Source organism: Cyprinodon variegatus, unplaced genomic scaffold, assembly GCF_000732505.1.
Source record: "Cyprinodon variegatus isolate N-32 unplaced genomic scaffold, C_variegatus-1.0 Scaffold135, whole genome shotgun sequence".
Classification (NCBI taxonomy): domain Eukaryota; kingdom Metazoa; phylum Chordata; class Actinopteri; order Cyprinodontiformes; family Cyprinodontidae; genus Cyprinodon; species Cyprinodon variegatus.
Window position 1 is genome coordinate 680,202 of NW_015150588.1, and position 18,032 is coordinate 698,233.

The 18,032-nt window shown below is 37.5% G+C and overlaps 1 protein-coding gene across 2 annotated transcripts in view; it reads right to left on the bottom strand.

The window, feature by feature from the left end:
• Positions 1-18,032, bottom strand: part of vps50 (VPS50 EARP/GARPII complex subunit) — a 148,987-nt gene that overhangs the window by 56,014 nt on the left and 74,941 nt on the right. The window contains exons 16-23 of one of the 2 annotated variants that reach the window (XM_015376512.1): positions 16,537-16,635; positions 15,482-15,572; positions 13,566-13,751; positions 11,703-11,821; positions 8,766-8,872; positions 7,710-7,831; positions 988-1,065; positions 480-560 (exon numbers count right to left, since the gene is read on the bottom strand). In XM_015376512.1, the coding sequence (XP_015231998.1) occupies positions 480-560; positions 988-1,065; positions 7,710-7,831; positions 8,766-8,872; positions 11,703-11,821; positions 13,566-13,751; positions 15,482-15,572; positions 16,537-16,635 (883 nt within the window). The remainder of the gene's footprint in view (positions 1-479; positions 561-987; positions 1,066-7,709; positions 7,832-8,765; positions 8,873-11,702; positions 11,822-13,565; positions 13,752-15,481; positions 15,573-16,536; positions 16,636-18,032) is intronic. The other variant, XM_015376513.1, reaches the window with a different exon arrangement.

Genomic DNA, 18,032 nt, shown 5'->3' on the forward strand with positions numbered 1-18,032 from the left:
AACAGATCAAGAAAGCTAAATGAAAAAGACCCAGAAGTAATGGGAAGTTACACATTTTGAAGGCTAATAAAACTAAGTTTCACAATGAAGCACTACAGGAACAGCCACATACAGAGAGCCCTAATGGAATAACACAATCCCCCCTCTTCCCAAAAAAAAAAAAAAAGGCAGCATGCCCATGAGTAAAAGAGATGAGGTGAGGACTGGCCAGATAATGACGACCTGTAATGCATTTTCTGGCGACACTGGCTTAATAGTAATCGGCATACAGAAATGGCCAGAATGGACAAAGTGGATGGAAAAGATCTAAAGGTAGATACATAAAGAGGAAAGAGGAGTGTTGGTATAGGGAACATAGATGGAGAGAGCATGTATGTGTCAGAGAGGAGATGAGTTAACAAGCACTGTTAAAAGCAAACGAGGGAAGAAGACAATGAGCAAAGGAAAAAGTGAGACGGAGCAGACAGGTGCTGTCCTACCATGTCAATGAGACTCTCCTGGATCCGGTTCAGAGTGGTTCTCAGTCGACTGCTGATAAGGCCCAAACCCGATGACTCATACTGTGGAAGGCACACACAATAAACACAAACAATGAGTGTCGGCACGGCACACTGACATATTACTATACACCACAGTGGTTGCTCTCTCATGTCAACATAGACAAGAGGATTGCTGCAGTCAGCCTCAAGCTGACTCTAATCCCTAAAGATGGAGGAGCAACTGAGAAGAACAGACATCAAAACCAAACAATCGAAGAGCTGACAGGCTAGAAAATAAAAGATGGCAGAGAGAGGGCAAAAGCACAGCAAACTCAACAGCATAATTCTGCTCAACTGCTGTTCAGAAGTGCTTGGATCGGGAAAAAGCAAACCAAACAAATCCAAAGAAGCCTAAATAAACCAAGCAACACATGTTGGCTAATATTTCTGGTTAACAAGCTACTGCGGCCCATGTGTTAGCCATCACATGTCAGGATGCAATGCTTACCAAGCAGGCAGGGCCCACCACCCTGGCTGGCACTGCCTCTCTGCCACTATAGGTGGGCAGAGATGGGCTTGGGATGGGCTATAGATGGTCGAACAGGCAGCAGAAAGGAAAAATGAGAGGCAAAAGCACACAAACTTTAAAAACAACACAGTGGAAAAATTGCAACAAGACTTGAAAGAAAGAAAAAAATAATAAAGAGATTAATGGAGGTAATGAGAGAAATAAATTGCACAATGTTACCGTCTCACATTTAAACAGCCTTTTAATTTGGGAGCAACAAAACACAGCTAAAACTAATTGGAAAACGCTAATGATCGATAAGTCCATACAATTGCTTACCAAATCAAGACTGTTGTGAAAGTTCGACTAAATGTTGCTCAATAATTAGGTTTGAACAGAATATACTAAACAGAAGCTGTATCTAGTATGTATAATTGCATTTAAAACACCCAAAAAACTGTTTACACAGTAGGCAAATGCAACCAAAATCCAATCTTTTGCCTTTATGTGAATCATATCCTTTTTGAGGGTAGTCTGAAATGCCTAATTCTGATCTTTCACCGAAAAATATATGAATAAAAATAAAATTTGAGTCACTTTAACCAATCATGTACATATCTGATAGTCTAAACAGTAATGACACATTTAACACCACATCATCAAACATACAGAGTCGGCTAAAGTCTGTTGCTAATAGTTGCAAACATTTTCAAACCATTCTTAATTTATTTATTCTCTTTTGTTATGAATATCATGAGAGTGCTCAGGTTGTGGGCAGCAGCTGCAGCATCACAAGTCATGACCTGTTCCCCCACGCATCACCATAGCTGTCGCTATAGGTCTATATGTTCAGGTTATATGATAGTCTTTGGCCTTGACAGACCGGGCACAACAGGTGAAACGCTGCACTAACTCACTAAAGTCAGCAATACAGTAATACTTCAAAAAATGAAAGAATATAGATGGCAGCAGCTTGGAAGCAGAAGGCTGCCCCAACTACATTCAGACAGTGGCAGCAAGAAGAGGTATTACAGTTAATATCATGAAGCTAAATGTAAAGGTTGTCTTGAATTGAGCAAGCTACCTTTACCATCAGGTATTAGAGAAACAAAGACCTTTATGGTACCGAGGCAGACAGCTTGGTGATTGTGCTGGACACAACTTCGCTTTTCTACATGTGTATTTCATTATATTTAAGTGAAAGTATCCCTCCCTGTGTAGCTGTAGACACCCTTTTTAAACACATATTGAAACTTGTAATTTCTGTTGCTTCTTTGTGAATAATTTGATTTGAATCTTAAATATTTAACTGCACTGAAAAAGGAGTGAAGCCTGCAAAGGAGAGACATTTTGGCATGGCATCTAATCTATACACCAGAGGTCTTCAACGTTTTCCAGGCCAAGGACCGCCAAACTGATGGTGAGATGGAGCGGGGACCCCTTAATTATATATACTGTATGAAATTGTGTTATATCAAACTAGTCCTATAGTCACTCTATTACAGATGGAGTAATGTAACGAAAGTAATTTCTTCCTGGGATTATTAAAGTATTTCTGATTCTGATTCCTGGTTGATGGGACAGGTGTTGTGAATGAAACGGTGCCCAGCTTGAAAGAGCTCCTGTATGTCTCTGAATGTGTGCATTAATGACTGAAAGACATCTTCAGCCTCCATTGATCTGTTTTCCACAATGTGTTGAATTCATGTTAATGTGGATTTAAAGAAATTTCAATTAGTGCAAAAAATTGCAGGGGGGATTATAAAAAAAAAAAGTCTAATCAGCCAAAACTTTTGCGACCCCCATGCAGTACCTTTGCGGACCCCCCGTTGAAGACCTCTGCTATACACAATTTCATTAACATATTAACTATGACAAAGAAAGTGAGCAAAAGTTTATTTTTAAAGCACCTTTCACAGTGATATTTTTTGCTTAAGGTCATCATACTCTCAGAATTACATACTAGCCCATGCCTAAAAGCCACCAATTTAAAGCATGCTTGAAGTATCTGTAGTTATTTTGTGTTGGAACAATAATCTGAGGCAGATGTGAGTAATGGCTGATTAATGGAAGCTTTCCCTTGCTGTCTGGACCACAGTTTCTTCCTCATGGCTTGATTTATACCAACTCAACCACATCAACAAAAAAGTAATTGGGGAAATTCTTGCCAATTAATTTCAAGCATAATCCCAATTTTAAAATGCTATTTACAGAAGAAGCTGATGTTTGGGTCATTTACATTTTAATAGAATAGGGACTAGCTTTGTCACCACTGCCCTTTAGGTGGTAGTAAAAGGCTTAAGGTTTGCCACCACACAGAAGAAAAGACAGAAAGAAAAGCTAGAAGTAATCACTTCCTTTTAAAAACAAGAAAGCAGTTCAAGATCATGAAAAAAATGAATCTGAAATTCACAGAGAAAAGATCTATCTGTCATCAAGTTATACTTCTGGTTTAAGAAAATAATTTTGTACAAGATCAAACAAGCAAAATTCATCGTGCAATTGCAGTGAACCAGTGACACTCAAATGGTCCTCAGGAAAAAAAAAAAATCTTTATTGTTGTTGGGAAAAACAACCCCTAGAAGACACCATTATAAAATATATAACACCTTTAAGGGTCTTAAGGAAAGTTAAAGAGGAAAAACTCTTGATAGAATTATTATAAGCACTCGTAGAAGATATTAAACATCCTGAAGTATGGAGAATATGCATGTCCATGCAGAGCAGTCTATAAAATGGGCTGGTTGGTTATTTAACTGTTGCTAAGGTCTTGAAAGAATATGAAAGACGCCAATGTTTTACATTTTAGACTCCGGACTTTTTTAAAGCTGTGCATATTAGATAACTTTCACTACAAGCGTCAATCTGTGAGCCAAGATTTAAGACAAATTAAAAAATCTTTATGCATTATTGCTCATTTTCCAGATAAAAAGATAATTTCTCTTGTAGTATTTAACAATTTCCTGATCTATTCCTTCTTTTTATGCTGAGGTTCCTGCTTCAGTGTTTTGGTAGGAAACTGTTGGCATCCCCTATTTCTCTTCCCGTATTTCTTATTTTCTTATTTTTTTCCTCTCTTTTATAACCCTCTGCCGTCTTATTCCAGAGCAGACGTTTTAAAGTTATCCCCATGGGGTGCAACTTTCCAGAACGTTTTAAACATTAATCACTTTTTCCAAAAATGTGTTTGCAAATCTGCCTTTCTCAGCCCCCACGGCTGACTAACTCATTACTGTTCGCAGTGATGGAGAATCAGCAAGCGGAACACATCATGCATCTTTAGTGTATGTGTCACAGCGTCAAAGTGCGACTGTTTAAACAGATAATGGGCATATTTATTCTTTTACATAAGAATGCCTGACCATTAGTGTCTGAGAGGAAGAAGTCAAGCAGCTCAATCTTGATTCCAGAGGTGTAAAAGAGAGCAAAGTGTGGGTCGTGGCAGCAGCATATGTGCAGGGGAAATTTCCAGGAGCTCTTTAAAGATTCATAGGGACATTAACATTTTACTGTGTTTCTTTCAGGGATGCCTATTAATGAAAATAGACAGGTTCACAATATGACCCTTTTCAAGACACTGAATTAAAATGTTACTCCTCAAAGTAATGTGAAAAGGATGCGATTTTAAGCTTTGCTAATGGTGAATGCCACAAAACGATCTGGTAACACTTTGGGGTACAATAACATTTAATTTTGTTACATGAAGTCTGTCAGAGGAAATGCTATTAACTTGTTAACAGTGGTCATGTCTGGTGAAGAAAGTGTGAATATTTTTAGAAGGTACGTGCAAAAATCATTAAGTATCTATAAGACTCTTACTGTACTTGTGAGTTAGCAAAATTGCTTTTAAGTTGCCATTTTTGTACTACCAAAGTTGACTAATTAATAAAACCTTATTTAACCAAAAGCATCTAGAGGATTCCAACCCATTGAGATAGGGCTCCAAACCAGGATTTTCTTTTGCGAATGTAAGGTTACAGGAATCGATCTCCATTCTGTTCTTTTTAGCTTCTTCGCTGCTTGAACCCACTCTTACATTTTCACTCTTTTTTTTTTTTCTTTAAGCTGCCAAGGACACTAGGTTAGCATCTGCTTGTAAGCACAAAACCAGCTTAAATTGGAGGCAACTGGACTTTCCCTCTATTTTCCTGAAAAAATGTTGACACCTATCCAGGAGTCTTTATCAAATCTGCCAGCTCACCCTGATGTTTCGAAGCATCTGGAGGCCGATCCTCTTAAGCACATTAAAAGTTAGATTTTATGAAACTTTGTTCTCATTGCAAGATGTACAATGTTTCTAGGCATTTTGATAACCCTATAATTAGTAAACCATAAAAACACAATAAAATTACTATTCAACTAGGACTGAGAAAGCTGCACACATTTTTTTTTTTACCTATCAAGTTAAAAAGCAGTTTGTGATTTACAAAATAGAAAATGTGTATGTGCTTATTTTGTTTCATTAAGGCGGCTAAAATCTTCTTTATTTTTTGTGAACCCAATATGATGTACTGTCTCATTGTATGAGAATGAGTAAATGCAGATGTACATGTGTTAGGTGGAGCCAGAGTGGTTGGACGCATGAAAAAAGGAAGACAATGACAAGTCAATCTTAAAACATTTCCTATTATTCTCTTAGCTGTTTTTTACACGCACACATCAACATGCCAACAATCTGAGGCCCCCCGGGGCGCGTGCTTCATCTATATCTTTCCAATTTGGATGGGACAGAAGTCATTTCATTGTTATCATTACAATGTTCCGGAGGGCAGTAAATTCAAAAGTTCTGCTTTTTTTCCCTATTTTTCACGAGGCACAGTAAAGCTGTCGTGGCTTTCAATATCAATGAGAAGCTGGACTCACTAGTGTTTAACTGCTCAACCGGAATGGTTATTGATGCAGGCATTAATTAGGAAATATAGGAGCAGTTTGTTAATCAGGGCTTTAGTGGAGGTTATCTAATAAACAGGAAGGAGCTCATCTCTAGAGGTAATATAGGCAATTAGAGAGAATATCTGAGAAAAAAGACAAAAGCACAACATTAAAACAGAAAGAGAAAACCTTGGGGATGTACGGGGAAAATGAAATACAATCTTGATATATTTATCTTTTTTGTCTCTCTGTCCCTCTCAATCTATCTATCTTGCTCTCTTTATTTATGAAAACAGATTAAGTCTATTCATACATCACAAAAAAGGCAGTTTTTTCTGTTCTTCTTTTTATTCATGAGGGATTCACAATGAATCCTAAACCTAGTAGGATTTAGAGCTTAACATTATGGCAATACTTATATCACAATACGTTTCTTATTTTCCTCCAATACCATACATTTTCATTATCAATCTATATAAAAACCTGAAAAAAGCCAAGTAAGTATGCAACAGAAACCTGTATAAAATTAGAAAATTATTATTTCTTTCCCTATTTTAAATGTAGATTAATCCTAAATTACTGTTTAAAAAACTACATCACATTTCTTATCTTTTTTTTTTACATTGTCTCTCCAAGCTGAACAGATGACATGCCCATTTAACCAGCTAGTTATCTCTCTATTAAATTTCTCCTTCCATCGGTTCTTGCCTCTTTCACAGTTTGCCTGATTTAATTGACTAAAGGTCCTTGATCCATTCTAAGACATCTAACTTTGGATGAACCCTTGCCGATGCTTTAGGTGAAACAGTACCTCTTTTTTTTATCATCCTAGTACGATTTTTCATGCAGCTTCCCCCCCTGCTTAAGTCTTGACCTTTGTAGTTTTGTTTGCAAATAGAAGGTTTGTTTGTTTTGGACTTCTTATCCTTAGTTCACAAACACAGGCTCCCATGGGCTATTTTGTATTACCTGTGCACAATGAACGTTTACAAACTGCTTCCTAGATTGAACCAAACATTTATTGCAGCAAGGACCATCTGAGTCAAAACTATGTCTATCGATTCACACATCCCATAATACCACTGAATGGTTTCCTGTCAGTGGGGACAAATTAGAGCTCTGCTCTGTTTTGTCCTCTCTTATATAATGTGTGCACGCTTCTCTCAGCTCTTTTACTCTGACTGTAATGCTACGTTCAGACCGCAAGCAGCAAAAACGCACATGCTGCTTTATTTTTGATGCTTCTACAAGTGAAGTTCTGACGCACGGCTGAAGCATCTTTGCTGCTCTAGCTGCACGGTCAAATAAATGGGGCTGATGCGCTTTGGGAGGAGCTACAGTACCCTATCCTTTCTTTGCCTGTAACAATGGCAGCTATATTTGCTGTGATCAGGTGGTAAAAAGTAGTTTTAATATGTTTTTAAGTGAGAAACTCCATCTTAAAACTTCATCTGTGCAGTCAGTTCATCAACTTGCATGTAAACTGGCTGCTTCTGCTGACTCTGCTGCTTGCAGTCTAAATGTAGCATAATGCTATGTTCACACCGCACGCGATTTCAGCAGCAAAAAAGCGCCTGCTGCTTCATATTTGAGGCTTGTCCACATCAGCGTCTAGATGCGTCTGATGCTGCTGCTGCTCCTGTGTCCATTGGCGGAGAGCGGCTTTGCTATATTTGCTATGATAAGCTGGTAAAAAGTAGTTTTAATTATTTTTAAGTACAGTTCATCAGATTATGATCCTGCTTTAAAATATTATTTTGCTGTCAGATCGCCACATACCGGCGGTGCGCGGTCATTGGGAATCCTTAAGAAATGGAAAAACTTAAACTTAATGAGCAATATCACCTTACCATGTCGTTACGTCCAAAGAAGGTGTATACAGCATAAAGGTAGTAGTCAAAGAGCTGTGATACACAGTGGATGACATCGAAGGCAATCGGCTTTAGAATATTCATCATCTGCATGTATTTTCCTGAATTCAGAGAAGAGAAAGAAAAAAAGAGTTATTTCCCACACTTTGGTAATCTGAATGCATTGTGTTGCACCAACTGTATCCCTGATTGTGTGGCCTAAACATTTCCAAAGCCAGCATTTGGTTACAAGTGACAGAACTTGAAATAAATGTTTTTGGACGTTAAAATGGTTAAAATGCAGCAAGTTAATCATGGGGAAGCCATGTCCTTTATGGAGGAACTTAAAACAGCAGTATCCTGCATTTCCACACAAATTGCAAGGACTTAATTTAGCAGAAAGGTAATAAAGGCTATAAATACAGAGGTATGGGGGAGTAATCAGATTACCTACTGAGTAAAAACTGATGAAGGGAAGAGAGGAGAAGAAATATATTCAATCTAGCTCACTTTGCCTCTGAGACAGAACTATTCCTGAAACTCATTTATTACAGGACTTGTCTTGAATTCCATACTGAGAGCTCTGTGTTCAATCTGATTCCATCATACACCTGCAGAGAGTATATTGGAAATGACTTCAAGTTTTTCTAATCTGCTAAAAAGTCTGCATTACTAACCTGGTGAAACAAAATGGCAAACAGATTATTGGCTCAATGCACAAGAAAAATTAGTTAATCTAGATTTACTGAGTAAAACTAAACTCTGTTACTTAAATAGAATAATCTGCAATAATAAACCCTAAAAAAATCTCTTTACAAGGTCCACGTCCACCAAGATCACATTTTGTCAATGAGGTGACCCGGTTGTCCTAAAAGACTCATGAGAACAGCACATTATAAAGGTCAGAGCTCAGGGTGAAAGGTGACCGTTATCTGTAATGATCTGCTTCATTGATGAATACATTGAAATCTCAGCAGGTGGGAGGGAACTTGCATTTGAGTGTGAGCAGCAAGGTTACTCTTAAGAAGGGTTCTTGTGCGAGCATGCAACACCTACCGACAAGCCGGATGACGTTGAGGGTGGTGTTGGTGAGAATTGGCGCGCTAGCCTTGCTGAGGTTGTAATCTGACTTTTTCTTGCTTCTTATGGTCTCACGGGACACGCTGATGCATGCAGGAGTGGGTAAGAGAGAAAAAAGGGGGGAAACCATGAGAAAGTAATTGTTACACAGTAATATGTCACTAATCTTTGGAAACGATTGACTGGTGTGGGTCACAGTCCTATAATTGATCTATCAGAACCCATTACACATTGCAGGAGACAGAGCTGGAGGCTGCTGATGGGAAAGGCTTTGAACTGATGATTCTGGAGCACTACATCCCTGACACTAAGCTCAATGAGCCAAATTAGTGAGGAGTCATTACCTTGGCAGCTGTCATTACAGGAAATGTCCAATACCTCAATGTGATCGTGCAACCCATTAAATAATTAACCCTTAGTAAGCATCACTTCATTAATAAAGAAATTACATGTTCATAACCGTACCTCAAAATGTAAAAATAGGAATGGAAACTGAGGTACGTGTACCATCTTAACAAAAGCACCGAACATGGTGTAGGTGCTAACATCATATTACAATAAAAACAAAAGACAATGAAAACTGAACAAATCTAATATAAAATCTGAACACAGCACTCAGAATTATACAATATTATATATCATATCAATATCAGCTCCAAAATCTGAAAATTAAACATGGGAAATGAAAAAAATGTAGACAATGCATTTAAAATTTGTTTACATTTTTTGTGAAAAAAATGAGAAGTTATTCGAAGGACATTTAACAATGAGATCCATATAAATACAAAAATATCTGGCTGTGGCCCCTTTATGTTGACTGTTGTTTAGGTTGGATTAGGTTGGTTAGGATCTCCTAAAGCTGGGCCCACACTACGATTTTTTGCCGTTTTTTGGGCAGACTCTTGAGTTGTGCGAGAATTTTCCAACCGGTCAGACTTTCAGTCTGATCGTCCGTCGTATAGTGTACAGGGGATAAGGAGGGGCAATCAGCCTCTCACGACCACCTCCCGATCAGGAATCATGACGTTGAGAGAAATTCAAACATGTTTGATTTTCAGTCGACCGTCGTGGGCAAAAAGCTCAGTGGGCATGCGCCAACAAGGACTTTTCTTCTTCGTCCTCTAAGATGAAAACACAGAAGCATGGCGGGGATGCAATGAGTGAAATGGAGTTCTTTCTGTAAAATTGACAGACCGTAGTAGAAACGTTTGCTCAGCCATTTCTTTGTCCAAATACGTCGTCGCCTTTTCTTTTTAGGGCTTTCAGCACAAAATTGCACAAATTGCCAAGGCAGCGAGTTTCACACAAGTGAGCTTCATATTCCTCTTCTACTCATTTGGCTTCCGGATAGACGAGTCCGAGTAGCGTCATCTGACTGTGGAGCTGAGTCCAACGTGGTATTTAGATGTACAGTGTGAGGAGGTAGATCGCATCAGAGCTTTTTGCTGCACAGAACATACATAGTTAGCTTTGAACTCACACTGTGAAACCCTGCAGTTTTGTCGTACAGTGTGAGCTGTAGCTGCTTGCAAGGATTGAAAAAAAAATCGCTAAGTATGCCTGGCTTAACCCATGCAATGTCCCTGGATTGGAAAATTTCAATTTTAATTGGGAAGTCGATTGTGAGTGTACAGTGCATTTATTATTACATAGCATAGGTTTTTCTCGACTGATAGTTCGGCTCTTCAATCATAACGCCACTGCATCCAACTGCAGTTATTTCCTCATCAGGTTGCAGAATATTCCAGTTTTTGGATTCTCCATCATCTGCAGCCCGCTTGTGGGGAATAACATTTTTATTGATTTATTATTTACTTCTGTAAAGTTCACAATTTTCTATACACATACCATGGGCAGCGCATTACTCTACAAAATACTAACACTCTGTGGTGTTTTACATATATGATCTGATCACTATTTCCTAAGTACTGTTATCATAGGGTTTGGTTTCTAAACTTTATAGTTGCAGCTTGGACTTTTAACTTTTTCCTTTTATAGCTTAAAAAAATATATATTTTTGTCTTCCGACTCCAACCCAGAAGAATTCTTTAACTGGCTCAATCTTACAACAACTTGTTTATCTGCACAATTTGAGGTGGTGGGCACACTTTGCCCTGACAGAGAGTCTTGTGTGTTGTCTCTGCCATGGCCTTTGGATTAAAGCATACTCATTGAGAACAGAGAAAAATGCCTTCTTTTAACAGCAAAAAAGATTACTACCTTCTGTTCTTGTAATCAGCTTGAACGTATTTGCATACTTTTATTTATACATTATCTAAGGAGAAAGTTTTCTCTTGAATGGTATCCAACAACTATTACATACGATGCAGCAATCAGGAGTTCTGTTGTCATATTTTTGAGACATATCTAGTCATGACCAGATAGCAGAGTGTGTATTGCCTGGTGCAAAGAAGGCCAAAGCTTGTATTATTTGGACAGGTTAGAGGTAAATTCAAATTCATCCCATTCTGAAAACAGAAATAAAATGCAAAAACCTCTCTAGACCTGCAATCGATCAATAATACCTTTGAACTTGAATAGGGGCCAATATTAGCAAGAAAAAGGCCAAAACATTCACCCACATTAAAGGCTGACTCATGCTTTAATGAAACAGAGCTGTCACCTACAAGATGGGGAAAAAAAAGAAAAATAAGCTTTTGAAAGCTTTTTGGCTGTACATGTAAAGTAGGGTTATGTAAAAGTGAACTAAACTGACTGTTGCTAAAGAAATAGAAAGGGGCAATAATTTCACACTTTTAGAAACACCTTCTGAGAACGATTTAGATGGATCAATATTAGCTTTTTTTAGTTCGCTCCGCTGTAAACACACATAAAAAGACCTGACCTGTGTGTCAGTTTGATCTGCAGTACTCGTCAGTTTGATGTGTTATAATAAGGCCGCTTGGATCTTACCTCTTCAGGGGAACATCGCCTGTCTGCTCGTCAACAAAGTCTTGCTTGAGCTCATCTGGGACATCGCTGTCACTGTCGTAGTCCTGATAGACGCTCTTCTCCAGTTCATCCGATTCGTACTGAAGAAAATAAGGGGATAGAGATCAAAGAGGGTAAAAATCAGATACATGCACTGAGAAAATGTCAAGTAAGAGTACAGAGTAGTCACCTCCTTGGGTTTACGCAGAATGGGTACTATTCAGACATGACTTGGATAAAGATTTTAAATGCACACATTTTTTTTTTTTTATTAAACCTTTTGTTTTCGAATCTTAGTGAATTACATATGTTATAAAGATACAAAATGGAAAGCTACTTGATTTAGGTGCAGAATCAGAAAAGCAAGCACCACCTTGAAAAAGGTGGACTTCATGTTTCATACTATTGTGCTTTCTGTTTCTCTCAACTCTGACAAAAACAAGTCCTACTGAGCGTTTCTGATAACTGGCTATGAGCATGTGATGAAGTTCAGCTATATTGAATATATTTTAAAGTATAGATTAAATGTTAAAGGTCACATCAAAGCATATTTAGTCCAGACTTAGGATGATGAAGATTCAAAACAGTTTAAATGTTTTTGTAGAAGATATCTAAAGGACAGGAATTCTCCACTTACCTACAAAATGGACTAAATATTATGAAGTATCTAAAATATTATGAAGTATCTATCTTCAGGGAACATCAAGCAGTTTGACTGGAGCTGCAGCTGAGCTCCGATTGTTGTTCTACTGACATCTTTTTACCCTACTTGATTCTGGTCGAGGAAGTTTTTTTTAAAAACCTCCTTGACCAGTTCTTTGAAGACTTAGAGAAACTTCATTTTCATTTTGTATACACAGTGTTTACAACCCAAAATTACACTGCTTACAGCTTAAAAAAGTGAAAAAAGCAGCTTACAACAGCAAAATGAACATTACCATTACAAAGTCCCACAGTGATCAGAATGTAAACAGTGTAGAAGAAAGGAAAACCAGTAATGGTGCAAAAGGGCATTAATATGGAAAGGTTCAGTGCAACGCAAAATAAATATGGTGCAAAATGCAGTGGAACATTGAATTGTTTCCTATTTAAAAGGATTATTAAAGTTTTTAGCCACGTTGGTGGTTCAAAATAATGTTGCAAGCGGGATGTAGAGTCTAGTTTATAGGTCAACAGTCTTATGACAGCTGGGAAAAAGCTGTTGCAGAACCTGCTGGCCCTGCAGTGGATGCTGCGAAGCAGAGGGCAGCAGGGAGAACGGCATGCTCTTGAGCTCATTGTTTGAGAGGCACTCCTGGGAAAGTTAACTTTACATTATTTGCATTCGAAGATGATATCTTACAGGTTCACTGGGAACCTGAAGATCTGGGAATTATTCTTCAAACTGATGGATTTCATAATCTTTACTTTTGTTCTTAAAGATCTTGACAGCATATAAGGGGCGCAAACAAATAGTCGACTTACAATCGTCGATGAATGGTTTACCAATTCAGACCAACATTTATTTTTGTTGAATAAAAATTATTTCCATATCAGACAATTGTGTATCACAAAAAACCTAAAGCAACAAACTTTTATAAATCAAGATCCAAATTTATCTAAATTTCATTAAACTTTAGGACTAACCAACTACACTGGATAATTAAGACATAAAATATAGATGCTCTAAAGAAGAGGCATCAATACAGCAATACAATAATTACTAAAACGTTGAATTTATATTGGTGATGAGAAAATAGAATGCATAATGTAAATTATTTAGTTTTACACTCTTGTTCAAATGTACTTAAATTTAAAGGTCAGACTTGCAACCTTGTGAAAACTCCCCCAGAGCTGGAAGCATACCCCATTAGAAGCGAGCACATCCTCTGTCTCCTCTTCCTTGTTTTCAATGTGCATCTCAAAGGGATTCCCATCCTGATGATATTGCTGGAAAAGGGACAGTTCCTCCAGGGCCGGGGGAACCGAGGACGCAGCCTGTCTGCTTGGGGAAACGGAGGGAGAGCGGCACTGGCCCATGAACTTGAACTCCTGCATTAGAGAGGAAGGGACCACAAAACCAAATCTGATCTTAGCTCAATGCAAAAGACACAATCTCATTATCCTGTTTATCTGTTGAAAAACAGGAACATATTTTTAGAACATTATGGAGAGAAATTAATACAAGAACAAAAAACAAAACTCTTCTGCATGTATTTAAAAAGTCTTAAAAATGCCATCCACAACCAAAAATTCTAATTTTTAGAAGGGTTCTCTGAAAAAACATGTATCACTGTACTAAAACTAAGAAGAAAGAAAAATGAAAATATTCAACTGAAGTTAGGTAACTGAAGCAGCTAATTATTTAATTTGATATTTTCAAATTAAACTCCCTTAAGAGGAAATTGAACCACAATCTTCAAGACTTCCTTAGCTAGACTTATACAGATTTATTTTGTATTTTGTCATTTTGTATACACGAGTGTATATAAAAAGAAATTTTGTTTAAAACAGCTATAGACAATTTCAAAAGTGCAGCCTTGAAAAACAGTAAAAAAAATGTCTCATTACCAACGTGTCTACAACACTGCAATCACAAACACATGTAATATCATGAGTAACCTACAAAACTGAGGGTTTAGCACCTGGACAATCAGTTAAATCCTTGTTGAAAAAGAAATAAAAAACTTCTTTAAAGGTGACACTACAATATGGACACATTTTCTCATATGTAGTTAAGAGTAATGCAATGAAAGATCCAAATTTTATAGATAATTTCAATTGAACTGGGTAAAAGTTATGAAACCGGAAGTTGGGTTTTCGGTTCCCATTCAATACAGAATTGTGCAAGAAACCTCACAATCTGCTGGTTGCACCGAAATATTATTACCAAATTATTATTGCCAAATGCAAACAATTTTCTTATAAACTATGATTAATATTTATTCACAATTTTAACAGTAGCCAAAAGATGTCCAACCAGCCCATGCACAGTTTGGAAGTGTGTTCACCTTCGTACAGCAGAGACCTGAATTTAACAGGGAGACCAACACATACTGGTCTCTCTGTGCAATGGGCTCATACATACAACAGTTTATAGAAAAAAAAAAAGCTGCTTAAATGGAAAAAACAGATCCAGCCAAAGTAGCGGTGTGTTGCAATGTGCATAGCAGCTGCATCACCTTGACAATGTATGATTAGGTCGTTGCCTTGGGATGATGTGAGCGTTTCCTGTCCTGCTTTACATTCAGCAAAAAATCCACTGTGGTGCCTCTGCACCACAGCCCCCGACCATAAACCATCACATGCTTACAAAGTAAGACTTGGGCCTGCTTAAATAAAACTGGGATCTCTAATGCAACATCACACATAATGGGGAGTCTAATGCATAATCATTTCCCCTCAGAGGACCATTCTAAGACTCTACAGGAACATTCTGGGTGATCTGAGAGTTGGGGAAATGGCATTAATCACGTATGCGCTAGCTCAATAAAACCAAATGCATAGACAACACATTTACTCCTGTGGTTGGTTATTAAATATGAAGGACACCAGGTTCATTTGAAACAAATGAAGGTGGGAGAATCAACTTTTAACTGCTGGCCATCATCGGTCCCTTTATGTTCATCTGGCGTCTAAAATGAGGCACGCACAAACTCAACACAATTGTCAAACACAGAGATTTAAATAAAATTTCCAGCAGGGGTTTATGCTATATGTGAACACATGACTGTGAGCAACCTTTCATTACTTCTTTTGTTTTTTATTTATCTTTTACTCACGTGGAGCTGGGAAATGTTAAAGTTGGACTTGACTGGACACAGTTCCCACGTTTCATTTTCTAGAAACATCCTGAGCTCTTCCAATCGTGCCCTAAATAAAGACAGAAGAAATGAGCAGAAAGATAAAAAACAAACAAACTGACATAAAGAATATTAAAGCAATATCTGCTAAATACCAATGATTATTTTTCAAGAACAAAGCCACTATTTTCAGAGGATTCGAAATAAAAAGTGTGAACATGAAGAAAACCAGAGAATGGCTAGTGATGCACAGCAGGAAGTATCTGATTTGGAACCAGTTTTGATGTGTTAACAGCTCAAGACAGCCACCCTGGTGTTCACCTGCCAGATTAATATCCGTTCACACTGTGTTACATGTCATCGCAGTGTTCATTTGAAGCACAGCAGGACATCTTTTATGTCTTAAAGGTGTTTGCAATATAAGATGTGATGCAGCACAGAAGACAAGGAGAAAAATAAGAGGAACACATTTGTTGACTTAAGATAAGTTTAGTACATACATTTAATTATGGATTGGAAAACTTATCACCCTGGTGTATTTTTTAATGGTCTCTAAACCACACCGACATCAGTGGCTTAATGTGCTCCTGTTTCTTCACATCCTGCAGTTTTTCAGTTTCACCTCCATCTCTAAGGTGTGTATATTGTTTCTGACTTGTGTCACCGGATGGTTGGACATTTCATCAATGATCCCTCACATATAACCTCAATGCAGATGAAGGTGTGTCCTCTTCAATGACAGGAGACCATCCAACAGTGAGGAGATATTCATGAGATTTGCAGGCTCTAATGTAATCGTGATGTGAAAAAGTTTTTTTCCCTCACTAAGAGTTTCCATATAATTATGCGTCTATTCCAAAGAGGATTATGCGAGTGATGGAGTGCATTACAATGAGCTACTGGCCATCATTTTGCATAGAAGTCTCTTTTCTTATTGAATGTCCAGTCTAAAATGATTTAGTTTTATTCTGCATTGAGATGTTTTTATAGTTGCTGTTTTCACTTGATCAAAAAGAGCAAATAATTCCTGTTACCTGTGATAGTTTTTGAAGTAGTTCACACTCTGGCGTTTGATAGACTCCTGCAGGACCTCTGACTTACTGCCACAGAACTCTTCACCAACCTGCATCAACCTGGAAGACAGAGAGTAATGAGGGCAGGTGAAAAGAGGGGTTCCTTCAAAAATATAAAGTCTGTCTAGAATATGGACAAAATCCTGAATAATGTGATTAAGGGCTGCTAGTTATGCAATTCCATTTTACTTTTCTTGTCTTATTAGGTTCAGCAACTTTCTCTAAAACCTTCTCAGTCCAACCAGGCTTATTATATGGTACTAAATTGTACCATCTTATGTAATGCATCATTTATTTAAAAATCTATGTATAACACCATATAGCATATTATGCATTGCAGTAAAGGTAATTCCTTGCAACCTATTGCTCCCTGTTGTTTATTATATGCTGTGAAATGTTTATTTTTTACAGGGACAGTATGATTAAATGTCATCCATAGGCAGCAGATGCAGTGTACACGGGCTTAAAACCAAACCCAAATATCCGGCAACCCCCGTCCCCAGATAGGCTTTTCCTCAAATAAAGATCGTGACACTTTTAAAAAGTATCAAGCAATTATTGCATGCAAAAATTACAGTCAACATTTTAAATACACAAAAAACACATCTAGATCAGGTTTTACTGTGTTCACAGTGTTGTTGCCCCTCAGTGCTTCAGTTGCAGGAAAAAAATAAAAAAAACTCTCACACATTCTATATCCAGTGGTTTATATAATTGCAATATTTCCATTAAATAAGTAATAACACTAAAATTGCATGCGAGTGTGTTTGTTTATGTGATAACTCCGGAAAACAACATGGCAGCAGCGGATGTAACAGATTTTTTTTCCTTTATTCGTTGATGTAATCTTGTCCATTTTCCAGCCATGGCTCTAGTGCTCATCTCGCTCATCGTCGCAAAATAAATGTAAAAAAAAAAGTATTGCGATGTCCACTCATATTGATTCACTGTCACACCCTAATGGCACATATTCAAAAATCAAATATAGCGAAAAGGCTGTGAAGGCTGTGGAGTATTTCTGTGGTGTGTGTTTGACAGACAGCAAAGTGTTGGCAGAAAGCTGCAATTTAATATCACTTTTTTATAACTAACACAGAAGCCATGAGTCAGAAAATCTGAATAATAATAAAATGTAAGCAGAGTGACTAATAAACAAAAAAATAGCTCTAACCTTCTAAAAACGTATTAATTTGTCGTCTTTATCTTTTTCCTCACACTTGTTCACCCTTTTATCAAGCATGCATGCACTTCTATTTGTTAATCACATATTGGATTCATGAATGTAATCGCTACGTAATTAGTTTTATTACATTTCTTGTGCTTTTATTTTTTTCTGAGATTTTTCCTCCAATATGTTTTAATCTTTTTCCCCCAAGTTTTCTCTATTCGCAATTAGTATAAAATGTGTGTCTATTAGGAATGACAGACTTTTATATTTTCTAAAACAAACTCCTTAA